Source organism: Delphinapterus leucas, chromosome 7 (assembly GCF_059928025.1).
Source record: "Delphinapterus leucas isolate spDelLeu-1000000601 "Yukka" chromosome 7, BTC_Dleu_Yukka2, whole genome shotgun sequence".
Classification (NCBI taxonomy): Eukaryota; Metazoa; Chordata; class Mammalia; order Artiodactyla; family Monodontidae; genus Delphinapterus; species Delphinapterus leucas.
The window spans coordinates 62720806-62740354 of NC_143135.1; the positions used below are offsets into that span (position 1 = coordinate 62720806).

At 38.3% G+C, this 19549-nt stretch overlaps 1 protein-coding gene across 3 annotated transcripts in view; it reads right to left on the bottom strand.

Annotated features, from left to right (window-relative positions):
• Nucleotides 1-19075, bottom strand: part of PICALM (phosphatidylinositol binding clathrin assembly protein) — a 146476-nt gene extending 127401 nt beyond the window's left edge. The window contains exon 1 of one of the 3 annotated variants that reach the window (XM_089914170.1): nucleotides 18725-19075. In XM_089914170.1, the coding sequence (XP_089770296.1) occupies nucleotides 18725-18854 (130 nt within the window). In that variant the 5' untranslated portion in view covers nucleotides 18855-19075. The remainder of the gene's footprint in view (nucleotides 1-18724) is intronic. The other 2 variants (XM_022594026.3, XM_022594029.3) reach the window with 2 other exon arrangements.
• Nucleotides 19076-19549: the final 474 nt, after the last annotated feature.

The following is a 19549-nucleotide window of genomic DNA, read 5'->3' on the forward strand; positions in this document are numbered from 1 at the left end:
TAGTGTATTCTGCTCATTAGCATCCTCGTTTTCATTCTGACTACAATAAACTGAAGTTGACAGGGTGTAAGGAAGGAACCATATCATTCAACTAAAGTTCACAAGGAATGGGTTTAAAGAGTTTTGGCATCCCCATCTCCAAGTGACTCAGAAACTGCAAGCCTTAATTTATAAGCAAGGTTTAAAAAGCCAAGAATATTACAAAACAAAGTCAACTCACCAGATTTTAAGTGAGTAGGGCTTACATGATTTTACATGAGAGGAACACATAAGGCAGTTTTCCAGTCATCTGCCAGAGATGTTATCATTCCCAATTCTAAGTAATAGGAGAAGAGGTAAACTATGTTAAAAAGGGCCTCAAAAACTACCATACCTTCTGGTTGGTCACTGGCTAAGTTAGGAAAACCTAACTCTGATGAAGAAAGTCAAAGAAAAGGCACTTCTAGGTTAAGTCTACAAGCCCAAGGACAGGAAGCAGCTTAAGCTTGTCTTAAAAACTTTTCCAGCTCCAGATCGGAAGAAACAGTTTTCTCCCAGCAGTTAAGCAAGGAGTGTCTCAGCCTCCTCAGCTGCTTTATAAATATCAATAGCTTTCTAACTTAGCTGCCAGTTGTAACTCTGTAACTAATTTCTTTTCTGTAACTGATTTTTAAGTCAGTACTTATGGTTGTTGTTTACTGCCACTCAGCTATGTTTATGCAGTGTTTCTGGGATGTGCTACAGAAATCACCTGCAAATAATGCCTTGGTCCACTCTAGGTTGCCAATTCAAAACATTTTGCAAGAATATGAAGAACAAAAATAAAGGAGGGTTGGGCTTCCCTGGTGGCGCAGTGTTTGAGAGTCCGCCTGCCAATGCAGGGGACACGGGTTCGTGCCCCGGTCTGGGAAGATCCCACATGCCGCGGAGCGGCTGGGCCCGTTAGCCATGGCGGCTGAGCCTGCGCATCCAGAGCCTGTGCTCTGCATTAGGAGAGGCCACAACAGCGAGAGGCCCGTGTACCGCAAAAATAAATACATAAATAAATAAAAAATAAAGGAGGGTTTATACCATACCATGTCTAAAATCTCATACTGAATTAATACCTAACACAAATTCCAAACCTGATAACTAATACACAATTACATAGTTCTGTGAAAAGTTACAAAAGTTAATGCTGAGAAAAGAAAAATAAAAAAGGAAATACCGCCTGCTAAACCTTAACTTCTCAGTCATTGAAAAGCTGGTGTTACTTCTAAAAAGAAATGTACAAATGGGAATAAGGATAATGTGGTTATATCTTCCAGATCTGAAAACTGAAGACAACGTGATCATGTAAAGAACAAACCAGATCTTGCCTCCCTGAGTTTCATACCAAGAGATCAAACGCAGCTATCCTGTAACCCTCTTGGATATGCAGTTCTTAAAAACAAATTCACTGTAGAGCAATCCATTCAATTTCGTATTTATACCAATTAATCTTCACACTGGCCTTATAAATCAAAAGTAGACCCATTTCCCTACAACATCTCATCTGAAATAAAGCTAGTAACTGCAATTAGTGAGATGTTTTGTTTTCTACTCACCTAATATAAATGCTACACATTTCCAAAATCTTGCCCCTCCCTCCCAAAAATGCTACCTGAAGACAAACTTAGCAGTTAAAAAAGATACCAACAAATATTAAACAAGTTTCCTAGGTATAATTCATATTGTATACAACTAAAGATTATTCTAAATGATATCAATAAGTTACTTACTTAAAGTTACAAAAGGTAAAAAGACTGCCAAAAAGAAAGACAGCTCACACTGTATTTGACAAGTTAACTCAAAACTAACTACACATACATATACCTGCAAGTAAAACTTTTTTTTTTTTTTTGGCTGCGCTGCACGGCCTGTGGGATTTTAGCTCCCTGACTGAACCCGGGCCCTCACCAGTGAGAGCGTGGAGTCCTAAACCTGGACTGCCAGGGAATTCCCTGATCTTCTCTTAGTGGTGGCCCTAAGAACACAAAAGGTTGCAGGCCAAAAAAGAGTAGGCAGCTATACTCGGAAAAACGGATGCAGTGTTGGTCTATTACAAGTTCCAGCATTAATAAGTAGACATATGCAACCCCCATCCACAATATATATCCATAGTATACATATACTTCAAGAAACAGTCTCCCCAACAAATAAATAATCTTTGAAACAAAAATAACGCTTAATTTCTATGGTTCTATGAGATTAAAATAAGTGATAAAAATAAGGTATAAGGCATTAATTCACAAATTCATCACTTAACCAAATAATTTTAAATTACTGTGCAAATGAACACAAGGGGATGGATTCGTGATGCTCCATTATATACAGTCAACTGATCTCCCATTATAACCAACAGCCAACAAAAGCAAGATAATCACCAGTGTACATCATTTAGTCTGTGGCAGTAGTTAAGGGACCACCACCATCGCCGCTTTTCAGGTATCAAACTCATAATCCTAGCATGAACACTATGAACTTATCAGGTGAACCAACTAGCTAAAGACCAAGATCATATCTGAATATTTGCAATAAAGATTCTGTCCAGGAAATTCACATTTAAAAAATAAAACAAAAAACTGTTGACTAAATAGTTCATTAACCAGCCCAGTATATTAAGTCCATTATCTTCATCAAAGATTTATTAAATATTTACTAAGATATTATTATGCACCAGGCATTCATTATATTCTGGGTATTGGGGATACCAAGACAAAGCAGAGTCCCTGTTTTCAGGAGAAATAAACAGGCTCAAGATGCTCTGAGTTAAAAAAAAAAAAAAAGAAAGAAAAAGAAGACGACGAAAAAGAAAACAGAAAAAAGAAAATGCCTCTGCAGAGGGATAGAGGAGCAATTTGATTACAACTGCTACTGAAGGCTTGACAGATATGGCTAATCTGACCAACCAGGGAAGGGGGAAGAGGGGAGAAGGGTCCTGTTCTCCCTCACCAAATAAGGGCATCCAACTCAAACATAAGTGCCCCAAGGGGGCAAACATGAAAGGAAGATAAACATCCTGTGGTCAACCTGGCTGACTTAAGTGAAAAATTCAGAAAAGAAAGCATTTGAAACATGGTTGGAAAGGCTAATAGGAAGTATTTTATTATCAAGTATGTTAATATTTTACATAATTCACGTATTTTTAATAAGATAGAAGAAAATTCACATTTTTGTTGGCCATTTTCTCCTAAAACAAAGTCACAGAAAACAATGCTGCCCCTCCCTCCCAATGACAGTAAAATATTTAAGTTAAAATTGTTTTTCAAGGAAAGATGATATATTGGTAGGTGAGCTACTCTAATTAATGGAGAATGAAGCAAAAGCTCATAAAGAAACCATCCTTAATCTTAGTTTCCAAAGCACCAAGCCAAGAACAAAAAAGCTAAAGGGGCACAAATATAGCATCACAGAACAACAGAGCAGGGAGGCAATTTAGAAAATAAGCAATTTAAGTGAGTAAGGGATTTTCCTAAGGTCATATGGAGCTGGGGCCAGCACACCACACTCCAGTTCAGGCTTATTCCTCTAAAAGCATAAGAAGTATGAGAAGTTGCTGTTTCCAAATGTAATCTTACATATTTACAGAAATTATATTTCTCAAAGAAAGGCTTTCTCCTAACTATATCCCATTCCCTAAAAGTTCTCTGTGAGCTAAGAGATTCCCCAGATTGCCTGACTTCCACTCAAGGTTCTTCATTGCCATTTAAGTGCTAAATTTATTCTCTATTTCCTTTTATTAATAATGTTTCCTTTATGTAGCTGTATAATAGAGCTAATAAGACTACATATTCAATAGGTTTTTTAATGAAGATTAACTGTGTTCATGCATGTCAAGTGCTTAAGACAGAAAGGATTCTTTAAATCTGAGCTATTATCCCCACCATGCAGGTTGTGTCCTTAAAAAAAAACTGATCTGATCAGATTTTGTGCAACACTGAAGACTGAGTTTCCTTAAACTTTAATAAAATCTCTATCTTCAGATCAAAATTAGGAATATATTATTACTGTTTAGAAGACTTCTTCAATAATTCATTCCTGTGCAATCTATATACTCAGAAATCCCCAAAGCCTTAGATATTGCCACTATTAATACAGTCTATAACCAAGTTAATATGAGATATAAAATCTCATTCTCAGCTTCAAGATGAGCAAAACTTCTTGCCTTCCCTATTTTAACACTGGCAGCAGAAAACATAGTGCGCAACTTTGAAAATCAGCTCTAACTATGGTTCAACTTTACCTACAGCAGCCAAAAGCTACCAGGAAATGAGATATATCTGAAGGTCATATGATTAAAATCCATACTCCCTCCACAATCTCACCTCAGACAATTGCTCCAACTATCTCTCTCCTTACGCCTAACCTGTCCTTCCTCTGGCCTCAAAGCACCCCATTTACCATCTCAAGTTAAACAGATTGCTTTGTTCCCCAAGCACAGTTCCAGCTTTCCTATCTACAAATGTTTGCTCAATGCTCTTTCCTCCAGCTGAAATGCCTACTGCTCCTCCCTAATTATCATTTAAGGTCCATTTCTCCCCCTTATCGAAAGCAGTTATCTCTCTCTCTCCTCTAATTTTCAATGACATCTGATCTGAGCTTATCTCACACTGCCTGGTAATACAACTATCTGTATATGTCATCTTCCTTACTAGACTGAGGACATGATCAGCAATTTCAGTTTTAGATTTCTCAATAATCTCAACATGGTAACTTGTTTATATAATAGACACTCAATATGCAATTGCTAATGAGTATATTAATTTCCACTAGACTAATAAAGTCTTGTTTGGTAGAAATCAGGCTTTAAAAGCCTAAAGAAACTAATAATTAATGTATCCTTTGTAGATAAATTGATATCAATTGTTAAACCACATAAATCAAACATGCCCCCAAGAATCTTATCAAACTTTTCCTCTTCACGCTGACCATCGTCAGATGATAAGATAGTTTGTGTTTAAGTTCATTCATAAATTTGGAACTCAAAAAAACTTCACTTGCACCCAAGCCCACAAAAGCCATGAGATCAGTGTACCTGATTTTATTTACTCAGTGAGCCAAACCACCACGTATAACAACATTCAGAAGTACAACTTCAGGTGCCAAAGCTCATCTAGCCCCCTGCACAAACGGCAACAGGATTGTAGATTCCTATCTTCCTTCCCTTTCAATAACCCTGCCACAAATTACCAGGAAAAAGGAAAGCAGTTCCTCCAGTTCCGTAACACTGGCATCTAAAGCTAGGAAAGCAGCTAATAAATGGGAGGAAAGGGGATCCTAAAATCAGAATCTGGGGAGGAGAGACCGGAGTCTATCAAGATAACTCCTGTCCTTACAAGACATTTAAGGGCTCTCTCTCCAACCTCATCTCCCTCTTACTCTCATTAACACTTTACATTCCACCATACAGCACTACTTAAAGTTTTCCCCAAACACATCAAAATGCTTTCTTGCCTCTGTGTCCCTAAATGTGCTAATCTATTTAGGAGGAATCCCTTTGTCCATCTGGCAAATCACTGTTCATTCTTAAAATTCTTGTTACCTCCCCTACGAAGCTGTCATTAACTCCTTCAAAATTACTCCAGCCCCTACTTTGATACTTTATGTAAATAATATTACGCATTTATCTCAATTATTACAATTATTTGTTTACACATTTTCAACATCAGATCTCATGTTCCTTTTAGAGTAACGATTAAGTGCCATTCATTTTTACATTACTTTCTAGGCCTTGATCACTTTTCCTCAGCACCCCATTTAATGCTTCTAACCAGGGGTTTTGCCAGCACTGTTCAATTCAACAGAACTCAATCTCAGAACTTTCACCCCATATTCTTGCTCATAGAACAAGCAAAAGATTTTAATACAGTTTCCTAGATAATTTTACTAAAATAACATGAAATTTTAAAAAAAGATTTGCTCTTATAATTCTCTTTTTTCCACTCAGGCCTTCTCCAAGAAATATAAAGTCACACAAAATAAGCTCTTGAGTCTGTAGGTACACAAATGAATTAAGATTTATCTACATTACACATTCAAAAAAAATTAATTTGGATTTCCATAAGCAATTCACCACAGACAAAAAGGGCATAGGTGAAGTAGGTAGTAGAAAGAAGCCAATCAAGGTCAACATCCAGTTCATTATAGCCTATTAAAGACATATACTTCATTTCTATCTTTCTTTGCACTTTACAAGTTTTGCCAATATCTTATAACAAAAAACACAAGCATTTAGCAAATAAGGCCTATAGCATTCTGCTATCAGGTGTGAACTATCACAGGTAACACAAAGTCTAAAATCAAAGACTGCCTGGAATTCACTTACAACAACCATACATTAGCAAATAATACTCATAATAACAGGGGGAAAAAAGAAAACAAAAACAGAAGAAACATTTGAAATCAAATATACCAATATTAAGTAGGTCCTGGAATAAATAATATTTTAAGTGTGTCAAACTACCCTAATTTTATATAATCTAACTCTGGAAAGTTACTTCTTAACTTCCATAATTCCTCACATTTTCAACCAATAAAGAATAAAAATTTACTTCATCATGGAAACAGAAAGAAGTTTAAACAAACAACTACTACTTATAGCAAAGGCATTACCCCTACAGTAATCTTTCTCTTCCTTTATGGAAAAAATCCTAAAACGTTCTTTGATAACACATTAGAAACCCCTCATGGAAATTTCATCCCTCCTTCATTCTTTCAGCATCTTTTTATTACATACTTGCTATATGCTCTATTTAGCACAGTAAAGACGACACACAAGGGTTTTCTGTAAACACTTATAATTATAGAAGCTATACGTACCCCAATGTCCACTGCAGCACTATTTACAATAGCCAGGACATGGAAACAACCTAAATGTCCAACAACAGATGAATGGATAAAGAAGATGTGGTACATATATACAATGGAATATTACTCAGCCATAAAAAGAAATGAAACTGGGTCATTTCTAGAGATGTAGATGGACCTAGTGTCTGTCATACAGAGTGAAGTAAGCCAGAAGGAGAAAAACAAATATCGTATATTAACGTATATATGTGGAATCTAGAAAAATGGTACACATGAACCTATTTGTAGGGCAGGAATAGAGATGTAGACATAGAGAACAGACATGTGGACACAGGGTGGGAAGTGGAGGGTGGGATGAATTGGGAGATTAGGTTTGACATAAATACATTACCAAGTGTAAAATAGATAGCTAGTGGGAACCTGCTGTATAGCACAGAGAGCTCAGCTCCATGCTCTGTAACGACCTAGATGGGTGGGATGGCGGGGTGGGAGGGAGGTCCAAGAGGGGGGATATAGGTATACATATAGCTGATTCACTTCATTGTACAGCAAAAACTAATACAACATTGTAAAGCAATTTTACTCCAATAAAAAAAAGTAGTACAAGTCATTATGGAGAAGTACAAGATACTATGGAAACATACACACCATTCTGTATAGACAAAAATTACTGCTTATGGACACTCATGCAACTATGTATTATCTCTTCACACATTTAAACTATCCCAAGAACCTAAAAAAAAAAAAAAGGTTGTTGGATTAGATTAATTAGTCCATTCAGTTGAAAAATGTTTGACTTGAATTTTCCATAGTCAATGAACTATTACCAGTACTGGAGAATGCCATCAAGGAAAATTTTTTCTCCCTCACTAATCTCTATTTCCACATTACACAGAGGTAGCAGAGTTGTACCCCATGTAAACCTCAAAAGAAGGGGAAAAACTCAAATATCCTTCATTTTCCTTAACATCACCTTGTGTCCACACACCATATATAAAAATTAACTCAAAGCTGATCAAACCTAAAAGAGCTAAAACTCTTAGGAGTAGGTGAGGTGTAAATCTGTGTAACCTTGGATTAGCCAATGGTTTCTTAAGATATTATACCAAAAGCACAAATATTCAAAGAAAATATAGACAAACTGAACTTCAAAATTAAAAACTTTTGTGCATCAAAGGACACTATCATTTATTTAAAAAATTATGAATCACTATGTTGTATACGTGGAACTAATATAATATTGTAAATCAACTATACTTTGATTTTTAAAAGGGCAGGGGGAACACTATCAAAAAAGTGGAAAGACAAGACACAGGATGGGAAAAATATTTTCAAGTCATATAAGGATCTAGTATCCAGAATATGTAAAGAACTCTTCTAGCATTCCAAATAATAAAGAACCAAATTTAAAATGGGCAAAGGATCTGAATAGACATTTTTTCAAAGATATACAAAGGGTCAATAAGCTCAACATCATTAACAAGATGTTTAACATCATTAGTCATTAGGGAAATGCAAACCAAAATCATGATATATACTATATATATATATATTTAACTAGGATGACTACGATGAAAAAAAAAATTTTTAAATACCCTGAAAATAACAAGTGTTAGCAAAAATACGGAGAAACTGAAACCTTTATACATTGTTGTTGGGAATGTAAAATGGTGCAGCTGCTGTGGAAAACAGTCTAGTAATTCCTCAAAAAGTTAACATATAACCACCATATGACCCAGAAATTCTTCTCCTTTGTACATACCCAAGAGAACTGAAAACACATGTTAACACAAACACTTCTATACAGATGTTCAAAGCAATACTATTCTTCCTGGATTTAAAGGGATAAACAACCCAAGTGTCCATCAATGGATGAATGAGCAAAATGTGGTATATCCATACAAGGGAATATTACTAGGTTATAAAAAGAATGAAGTGTTGTTACATGCTACAACATAAATAAACCTTGAAAACATTATGCTAAGTGAAAGAAGCCAGACATGAAAGGCCATGTATTGTATGATTCTACTCATATGAAATGTCCAGAATAGGAAAATCCATAGACAGAAAGTAGATTACTGGTTGCCAAGGAATGAGGGTGGAGAGATGGGGGAGTGATTGCTAACAGATAGGTGGTTTCTTTTTGGGGTGGGGGGAAACGTTCTGTTATTAGATACTGGAGATGGTTGCACACAACACTGTGAATATATTTTATGTTATGTGAACTACATCTCAATTTAAAAATTGCATTAGAAAAATCACTTTGCCTCACAATCCCCCTTTTCACATTAGCTTTGGATTAAATGACAATATCTCAAATCAGTCAATACCATGCATGATAATAAATTTCTGCAAACAACTGTTTCTAATACACCAAAAAGGTCTGCAAATCCTCTCCGGTGTGAATACCACCCTATTTACTTTTTGGTATATACTTGAATTACGATAAGATTTTTGCATATTAGATGTACTTAAAATGTTACATTTGTATTTCTCAAGCTTCCACAGGATAACTAACTCTATAACCAGCACATAAAAATTTTAACATACATACACACACACACACCATGACCCTTGCTCTCAGAGCTTATAAATCACATGAGGAGATCTATAATCAGCAGAAACATGTACATTAAAATACAGCAACTGAGTATACCCTATGAAGTCACCTGTAAAGTATACCTGCAATCTTTAGTGAGGGAAGAAGTTTGGAAAGCGTATCTAGCTTCCTCAACCACTACTTGAAAGAAATGTCCCTTGAGTAAAATCAGGGCCCCTAGCAAGCTTTCAAGTACTAAGTTTATGACTATAAATACCAGCACCATTTCAGAAATCACTGCTGGAATTCCAAGCATTCAGAGAAGACTTGCAGCAACTCCTACCAGCCCCTGGAATGAACTGATGATCTGGATTTAGTGGTCTTACTATCATGGCCATCACTACTTAGCACTCCAACCTTTGCTTACCCTACAAGGCTTCGTTCTAAAACGGTCATTTCTTTTCTTTTGCATCTTGACGTTACCTATTACGTGTACTTTAGGCCATCACTACTACTACTCCAACCTTTGCTTCATACCTCACAAGGCTTAATTCTAAAACAGTCATTTCTTTTCTTTTGCATTTTGACATTATCTATTAAGTGTACTTTATCCTAAAGTGAGGCTGCCATACAGTTATATACTGGAGGCACCCTGCACATAGATTATAATGTGATCAGCACCTCCTAGAGTTGTACAAGGAAGCAGCTCTGATAAACATTTCAAATCTAATTCTGGTACCCTGTTTAATTCTTAAAATTAATTTCTACTTTTAAGACCATATCCTCAAAAAACATGCATTTGAATATAGTTTTCAAACTGTATAAATGTAACCAAGAAACTTTTTTTCTTTGCTATAACAATACTTTGGAAAAACCACATAATACCTAAACAAAACTAAACCTCAATGCCTCATAGGTGCCATAGCAATTTGTTATAATCTTTTTTATCAATGCTACTGAACGACTTCATATATAATTTTGTAACCAGGTGATTACCATTCACTGCAACTAAGATAATGGCCATAAAAACATTATTAAAATATCTACTGGAATAGATCTCTACAGTGTGTCCATACATTGTTCATGGAATAGCCTGAGCTGTGACGGGAGATTATGTGTAATCATTCAGTACTTACTGGGCACCCAAAGGGCCACTGATTAGGTACTTTGAGAAGAGACATAGAACAGTACAAAAAAGAACAGCTCCTATTCACAGAGAAAACACACATGAACCCAATATATACATAAAAGCATAATACTGAGTACAGTTTAATAAAAAAAAATATATATATATGTAAACTTTAAATGGTGATAATAATGTTGGACTGACAGAACCAGGGGGAGTTATTCAGTAACGTCTTTAGGAAGAGGTTACTGTAAAGGTGAATGTTAACAAAAGCAAGTTAGTTTAAAGAAGGTTTAAAAGGAAGGATGCATCTGTACTGACAGAGGTGAAGGTATTTTGTGTCCAAGGAATGGGATTTGCAAAGGCTGGCTAACAGTTTGAGGGTCAAGAACTTATTTTGGTTCAACTGGTACCTAACCTGCTTGGCTGAAAAGAAATAGCTTAGATATATTTAAAACAAAACAAAACAAGTGAGGAAAAATAGATCAAGAGTCTCAATTAATGATGGACTCTATCAAGGCCTTTTAGGAAAAATTACATTATTACTGTTAGAGACTCTTTTTGCCCCCCAGAAGTCTCCTTTCCAAGTCACACAGCACATTCTTTCCAATCTACTCAACAGTATGACATAATCAAAAGAGCACGTCACATCTCTTCCTCAGTCCTACAATGATTGGCCCACTGTTACCCATCAAATCAAATCAAAATTACTCTGAGAATTTAAAGGACCACTTACATCTAGTTTCTCTCTGAGTATTCTTTTCTCCCCTCTTCTAAACACCCTTCCTTAGAGTTGCATTTTTTTAGTCTCAGAACCTTTACAATCTTAAAAATTGAAGACCCCAAAGAGCTTTTGCTTATGTGGTTTTTCTCTATTGGTATTTACTGTGTTAGAAATTAAAACTGAGAAATTTTTAAATATTAATTCATTTTAAAATAATAAAATTCATCATATGTTAGCATTATTCATAAAAAATAATTGTATTTTCCAAAACCAAAATTTAGAACAGTGGCATTGTTTCACATTTTTTTCCAAAACTCTTTACTATCTGGCTTAATAGAAAACAGTTAGATTTTCATATCTGCTACTACATTCAATTTGTTGCAGTAACACATAGCCTCTGGAAAACTCCACTGTACAATAGTGGAAGAATGAAAATGGAAAAGGAAAATAATGTCTCAGCATATGAATATAATTTCGATTTCACAAATACGCTGAAGGGGTCTTGGGGACTCCCAGGAATCCCCCGACCACACTTTAAGAAACAGCCATGAATAGATAAACATAGTCTATTCATTCTCTAGAATAGAAAATCATTACATAAAAAGTTACACTAAAGTGAAAACCAGACCTGATGCTAGACTACCTGGGTTCAAATCCCAGTTCTCTTCTTCCTGGCAATGTGACCTTGGGCAAATTACTAAACTCAGTGCCTTAGTCTCCTCTTCAGTAAAATGGTGATAATAATAAAATCTCTTGGACTTCGCTGGTGGCACAGTGGTTAAGAATCCGCCTGCCAATGTAGGGGACACAGGTTCGAGTCCTGGTCCAGGAAGATTCCACATGCTGCAGAGCAACTACTACTGAGCCTGTGCTCTAGAGCTCATGAGCCGCAACGACTGAGCGAGCCAACATGCCACAACTACTGAAGCCCGCACGCCTAGAGCCCATGCTCTGCAACAAGAGAAGCCACTGCAATGAGAAGCCCACGTACTGCAACAGAGAGTAGCCCCCACTCGCTGCAACTAGCGAAAGTCTGCACGCAGCAACGAAGACCCAACGCAGCCAAAAATAAATAAATAACTTTAAAAATAATAATAATAAAATCTCTCACAAAGTTGTTGAAAGGAATAAACAAGTTTATAAATGCAAAGTGTTCAGTAATGTGAGTGCCCAGCACAAAGTAAGCATAAACATTTGTTAAATAAATATAAACACAACCTAGGCATAAACACAAAAAACACGTCTAGCTGTGAGTATTGCCACTATGTTCTAATGTAACTTGAGAAATCCTTAATATTCTGATAACCTGGCAAATTACAATTCTTAACATAATTTTTAATACAGAGGTTTAAGTTCATTAAAATTCCCTTTTAAAGGAATATTAGTAAATTGTAACTGCCTACAAACAATTCTCCATGAAGAGAACCATATACACAGTGAATACACAAAATTCTGAAAGATCAAATCCAAAAATTTCAATTCTCTAGAGAAATATATAAAGCCATTTAACTGGGAACATACTGAGACAGAACACAAAGTAACGGAAATGCCACTTCAGCCACCAAAAGAACGGGAAAAGCAAATATTAAGCCTTTACTTTGAAAATCTAACCCTACTTCTTCTTGGTAGGGCTCTAACCTCTTGCCAAGAAGTCTTTAAGTTTATTTTACTTGCTTCTTTGACTTTAAGGGCAAAATCACGGAACTAAGCACTTTGAAACTGAAGAAAACAGAAGAGACTTTCTATGTATTAGGGTGAACTTTCACATTAAATATTCTAAATGATAATCAGAGTCAAAATAAAGTATTTTATTCAAATTAAAGCAACTCTGATGACTAATTAAAATCAATTATTTTAAACAAATTGGTGAACTTTCACATTATTTAAATTAAAGCAATTCTGATTAGTTAAAATAAATTAAACAATGTATTTTTAAAACATCTGGGGGGGGGGCTTCCCTGGTGGCACAGTGGTTGAAAGTCTGCCTGCTAATGCAGGGGACACGGGTTCGAGCCCTGGTCTGGGAGGATCCCACATGCCGCAGAGCAACTGGGCCCGTGAGCCACAAGTACTGAGCCTGCGCGTCTGGAGCCTGTGCTCTGCAACAAGAGAGGCCACAACAGTGAGAGGCCCGCGCACCGCAATGAAGTGTAGCCCCCGCTTGCCACAACTAGAGAAAGCCGTTGCACAGAAATGAAGACCCAACACAGCCAAAAATAAAAATAAATTAATTAAAAAGAAAAATCTAGGGAATTCCCTGGCGGTCCAATGGTTAGGGCTCCACGCTTCCACTAAAGGAGGCACGGGTTCAATCCCTGATCAGGAAACTAAGATCCCTCAAGCTGTGCCGCACGGCTAAAAAAAAAAAAAAAATAGGGACTTCCCTGGTGGTGCAGTGGTTAAGAATCCACCTGCCAATGCAGGGAACACAAGTTCGAGCCCTGGTCCGGGAAGATCCCACATGCCGCAGAGCAGCTGGGCCCGTGTGCCACAACTACTGAGCCTGTGCTCTAGAGCCCGCAAGCCACAACTACTGAGCCCAGGTGCCGCAACTACTGAATCCCGCATGCCTAGAGCCCATGCTCCTCAACAAGCCAGCACAACAAGAAGCCCACACACCGCAACGAAGAACAGCCCCCACTCACTGCAACTAGAGAAAAGCCCGCACACAGCAATGAAGACCCAACACAGCCAAAAATAAATAATAAATAAATATTTTTTAAATTTAAAAAGTAAAGTGGAAGAGCTTAAAAAAGTTAAAAAAATAAAACATCTAATTAAATATCATACAAGTGCTTTACAACTCAAATAAGAGGAAAAAAAGCATGTCACTTCATAGTGAAGTTTCACTTCTTTTCCGTTGAAATTAAATTCTAAGACATCTTTAAAAATTATTCAGATATATAAAATATATAAACATAAAAAGCACTGCTACAAGGATAAAAAATAGATGAATAAAGTCTAAACAGTATTTCTTAAAGTAACAAGTCCACCAGTGAAGCCTAATTACTTTACAAAGAAATTTTAGAATTAATTTGCTAGTTAGAAATAAGGCAGCTACCGACATGGCTATAGGTAAAATTCTCTTCAGGTTGCTCTTTTAAAATACATACTATTCAGAAACATAACTAAATATGTCAAGGAGGAAAAACTTATATTTGTGGAGTTCTACTATATACCTCCTACATTTGACATAAGTAGTCAAATCTTGCTATTACCACTTTGATGACTCAATTACCATTTTTTTTTGTATTTCAGAACTATTAAAGTAGTAAGGGACAGAATAGGTCAACTAATGAAAATGAAAATATAAATCATACGATAAATTCTTATGGGAAAGAACAGTAAGCCCAAACATAACTATGAAATAATTGTCCATTTGGAAAGCCCCAGTTACCTTATTTCTAAACAAGCGCCATCTAGGGGCAGATCTTCTACTTACTATCTTCCTCACAGGTACCTTCTTTCAAATCAGATCCCAGTTACCAGATATATTCTTGACAATACGCAAACTAAGCACCCATTGGATATCATTAACTAAGACATTAAAAATCAATAATTTGCTTAGAAAGATAATTATTTTGGGTGCATGTCAATATTTTATATGTATTTTCAGTGGTTATACAAACCACTTACCCAAATACAAATTCCACCCTCTACATATTCAAAACATTCACAAATTCTTACTTAAAAAAAAATATATGTTTCCACAATTAAAATTAGGCAGAGTCTAGAGCCATTACACAACACACAAATACCCACACTGTATCTACCTTAGAGATATGCTTATAACGGATACTTAATAAGAACATGATCTTGATTTTGTTATACAGAATGTAAGGCAGATGGTGGCTGGAATGAAGTGTCCCTTGAAATTAACTGTAAAAAATATGGATATAAAAGTGAAAACATTAGAGCCATTAACATAATATTTCATCTCAGTGAAACATGCCCCAACATAAATGTCCAAGGAAAGTAAACAAGTATAGAAAAAAGTGTTCTTGTCAAAAAAACAAGAGTAAAGGTTGTGAAATCAGGTAAGAATGTTTTTACTTTAAGAATTTATAAATTTTAAAACTCTGTTCTGGGCTTCCCTGGTGGCACAGTGGTTCAGAGTCCACCTGCCGATGCAGGGGACACGGGTTCGTGCTCCGGTCTGGGAGGATCCCACATGCCGCGGAGCGGCTGGGCCCGTGAGCCATGGCCGCTGAGCCTGCGGGTCCGGAGCCTGGGCTCCGCAACAGGAGAGGCCACAGCAGTGAGAGGCCTGCGTACCGCAAAAAAAAAAACACAAAATAACAAAAACAAACAAACAAAAAAACCTCTGTTCTGTCTGTACTTCAACCAATAATGTTTTAAGTATTCTATACCCTCTTTAAATTTAGTTAGAGATGATCTTCTATGCATATGACTTGCCTCTCCCATAGCTATGAGAAAGGATTAAATTAGATAATGGTTAATAAGTGCCTGGCAAACTGAAGTCCTTCAAACACAAGGCTGCTATTCTTCTATCTTGATTATGGCCATTAGAGGCCTGAAATTAAATGCAAACCATGTTTAGTTTCAAAAATATGTTTCAGGTTTGACAACTCTTTTCATACTAGGGACACTACTTAACATTATTATCTACTGACCCCTATAAGCAAAGCAAAAGCTCTTTCTTAAACAAGTATACAATGTAGTATGAATTAAGCCATAATTCATGGATTACAATCATCATTTCCTAATATAGACAGATTTTGGCGAAGTACACAGAAACCACCTCCACACTCTAAAGGTTTATAGGAAAAAGCAGTCTTAAGCATATTTTTGTTAAATACTAATATTTAAAAAATGAAATCATTTTCATTAGGGTCAACTAATTAGGCAACAGTTTCTCAGTATATTAAAAGGCGCAAGAGAACTAAGCCTTCACTTGAAAGAAAAATTCCTAAAAGAGGAAAAATTGTATCTACATTAAAGACTTAAAAGTCCATGATGTCAAAACCCAGAACTGTTTGTGAAAGCCTTTTCAATTTCCTCAAAGTATGTTAAAGTGTGTGGGGGAAGAAGGTGTTTACAAAAACCACTCATTGGTCAGACTTAAATTTATTCCATTAGTGGAACTGGTTATAAGGGTGTTTTAAACAACAATATAAAGAAAATAGTATTTTTAAAAAATTGTATTTTAAAAATAGTATTTTAAAAACCTCATAGAGTAAGTGGCTCCTTATTCATACAGATTTTTTTAAAAAATCAAACATTACCAGGAATATTCAGGTTCTAAATGGGAATTTATAAACACAGCAGTGGTAGAGAAAAAGACTACAAATGTGAGATTATCCATATACCAAACTTAATCCCAGTTCTTATCTGCAGCAGCTTCCATTACAAGAGAAAAGGCTAACATTCATAAAACCACAAGCAAGTCTCACTCTCCTAAATTTACCTAGCCTATTTTCTGACCTTTTCCACAATGTGTTAGAACTGCAACATTTGAAATAAGACAAGAACCTTTAAAAAGACTTTTAAAAGTGGTATCTATTCGTGTTATAATTTATCATTTTGAAGGGAGAGATGAGGATAACAGTTCACAAAGTCACAAGTAGTTTCTTCAACGCCAAAAACAAACAAACAACAAAACCAACCTAACAAAAGAATTAACAGTGTTAGGGCAAACCATAGATTGGGTAGAGCAAGCCAAGTAGTCATTTGAAGAGAAGTAAACAGTAGAAATGTCTACTCCAAATATCAGACAATCAAAAGAGGTACTTAACGGCTTCATAATGTATTTAAAAGAATTTTCCATTTATAAATGTGTCATCATTTAAATATATTCTGAACTCTTTAAAAACAGTCAAGGATTGATAGTTAACAAGCAGCCTCCATGAACCGCACATCAAAAGAAGAACCAAGCAATAATGATGCTTTTTTAAACTTTTCCACAAGGAAGGAGTAAGTCACAATGAATAATGGGTTTGTCTGTAGCAGTAACTTGTTCTAACAGTAATTCATGAGCAAAGTATCTTGGAAGAATTCACATTTTGTACATTTTTTTAAAAAGCGCAAACCTTACGGCCAAAGTCCAAACGAGAACTCAAAACAGGACTCCCGTCAGTGAATTCCCTTTCAGGACATGCTCACTCTTGCTTCAAACAGTAAAGCAAAGTAACTTTCACGTAGGATGAAGTCAGTCAGGCTTATGTGTCCAGTAGCCATTTAAAAAAGGAACTTATCTATTACAATGCCTTTTTCCCTATGTTTCCCTGAAAAGTTTCAAGTCAAAGCTCCATTGAGTCAAAGCTTGAGTAATCCACTGATCTTTGTACCTTGAGGTAAAGGAGTGGAATAAAAAAGGAGGATATTACAGGTGGCTTCCAGGTTTGGAAAAAGTTGGGAGGAGTTAGCTCTAGTAATTGTAGCTTAGTGAATGGTGTAATATCATGCGTGTAAGAAAAACTAGTTCCTCAAAAGATAACCAGCAAAAATTAAAACGGAGTCCAAACTCAAGCATCACCAAATATCTTTTTACCAGTTTTTTAAAGGATGTATGTTATTTGTAGATTTGATTATTAATCTATTTTGAATTCCAATAGTCTACGCTTCACTCAAGCTTCTGAATTCAAACCGCCAGGCTTAACAGCTCTAGGAACTGATACCAAAATCAGCAAACCCTTTTCCATATCCCCATTAGAAAAAAGAAAAGCGGGGGGGGGGGTGACTGACATTCACAAATTATCCCAGTCAAAAGCATGAAAATACAATGATTAAACCCCACCAGAAGTGATTAAAAATCCCGGCGTTCCACAAAGCTTTCCCCACACCAACAGAATCCCTTTACTTTCACGCCCACGAAGAAAGTAGTCAGGGGAAAAAAGTCGGATATTGAGTATGATATTTACAATGAGACGAAGGAACTTAAGTTAAGATACAGAGGCAAAGAAAGGTAACCCAAAGGGCGGGGGGTGGGGGGAAGGTAGACGAGAAAACCGGGAAAGGAAGGGACAGAAGAGGCTAGTGGAGCAAAGGAAGTGGGAATCACTTCAAGGGAGGCGGCCCTCAGGGTTGCGGAGAAACAGGGATCCTGGCCCACGGAACCGGGCGTTTACGGAAACCCGAAGAAGGCTAGTGGGGAAACAATAGGGCGGTGAGGCCGGGAGCAAGCGGGGAGACGCTCAGGAGAGGGCGGCTAGGCAGCACGGGACGGGTGGGAAGAAAGAGTAGAAGGCTACAGCAGACAGAGGAGGCCGGGAGGTGAGGGGCTAGGTGGAGAGGCAAGTTGGCCGGCTGTAATGTGTATCGCGGAGCACCGGGCAGAGAAACCAGGGTCCCCTAGGAACCTGGAGGGGAGTGGCTTGTCAGGGATTTTTAGACAGGGAACGGAAGCCGTGAAGGCAGGTGTGATGGAAGCAAAAAGAACACAGCTCGGATGAGCACAGGACCCGCCGCGCCAGAGAAGACGCAGGGAGGGAAGAGGCAGCTGAAGCGGGGAAGAAAAGAGATGGGGAGAAGGACGCGGGTCGCGGGGGCAGCGGTCGGCTTCACTCACAGTCCAGGTGCTTTTTCTTGGGCCCCATGATCTCGTGGGTCGTGGCCTTGCATACTGTCTTGGACACGGCGGAGCCGGTGACACTGTGTTGGGCGGCGGTGATTCGGTCCGTCAAGCTCTGGCCGGACATCTCTGCGGCTCCTCCGCCACCCCTCCCGCTCGGCAGCCGGCGGGGACTTGGACCCCCAAGCGCCGGAGGACCCCCACCCCCCTACCCCCACCGGCTCCTTCTCCGCCTGCCGGCCTGGGGCGGGGCTCAGGGCCGCGCGCTGCCACCCAGCCCGGAAAGAACCGGCTCTTGTCACCCGCGGGGTCAGGCACGATATCGGGCACTCCCCTGCCCCCGCCTCAGCTCAGCCCACCCCCTCCCTGGTCAGCTGAAGCCGGGCAGGGCAAAAGGGACAGGCAGCTGCAGGAAAATGGCGGCGCCAGGCTCCTCCTCGGAGCTTTCCGGGCTGCCCCGGGTCACGTGACTCGGACACCGCCCCTCCTTCTCCGTCTCCCGCCCCTTTTCCCTTCTCTTTCCTCTTCGACGCAGGCCCTCCCTCGCTCGGCGAGGGAAGAGCGGGGTGGCGCCCGCGCGTTACGTGATGGAACCCGCCCGGCGGGCGCAACAGGAGGCTCCCCCGCGGGGGCAGTGCGCGGCCCGCCGCGTCACGTGATGCTCCCTGCTAACAGGTCGCCCGAGGCTGGGCTCGCTGGGGTCACGGAGGGGGAGGGGGGAGGCGGGGCGAGGGACGTATGGCTTCTCCCTTCTCCCCCCACAAGGGTGTCCTAGTGTCTGTGGTTGAAACCAACGGCTCCCCACAGAGGAGGTGCAGCTAC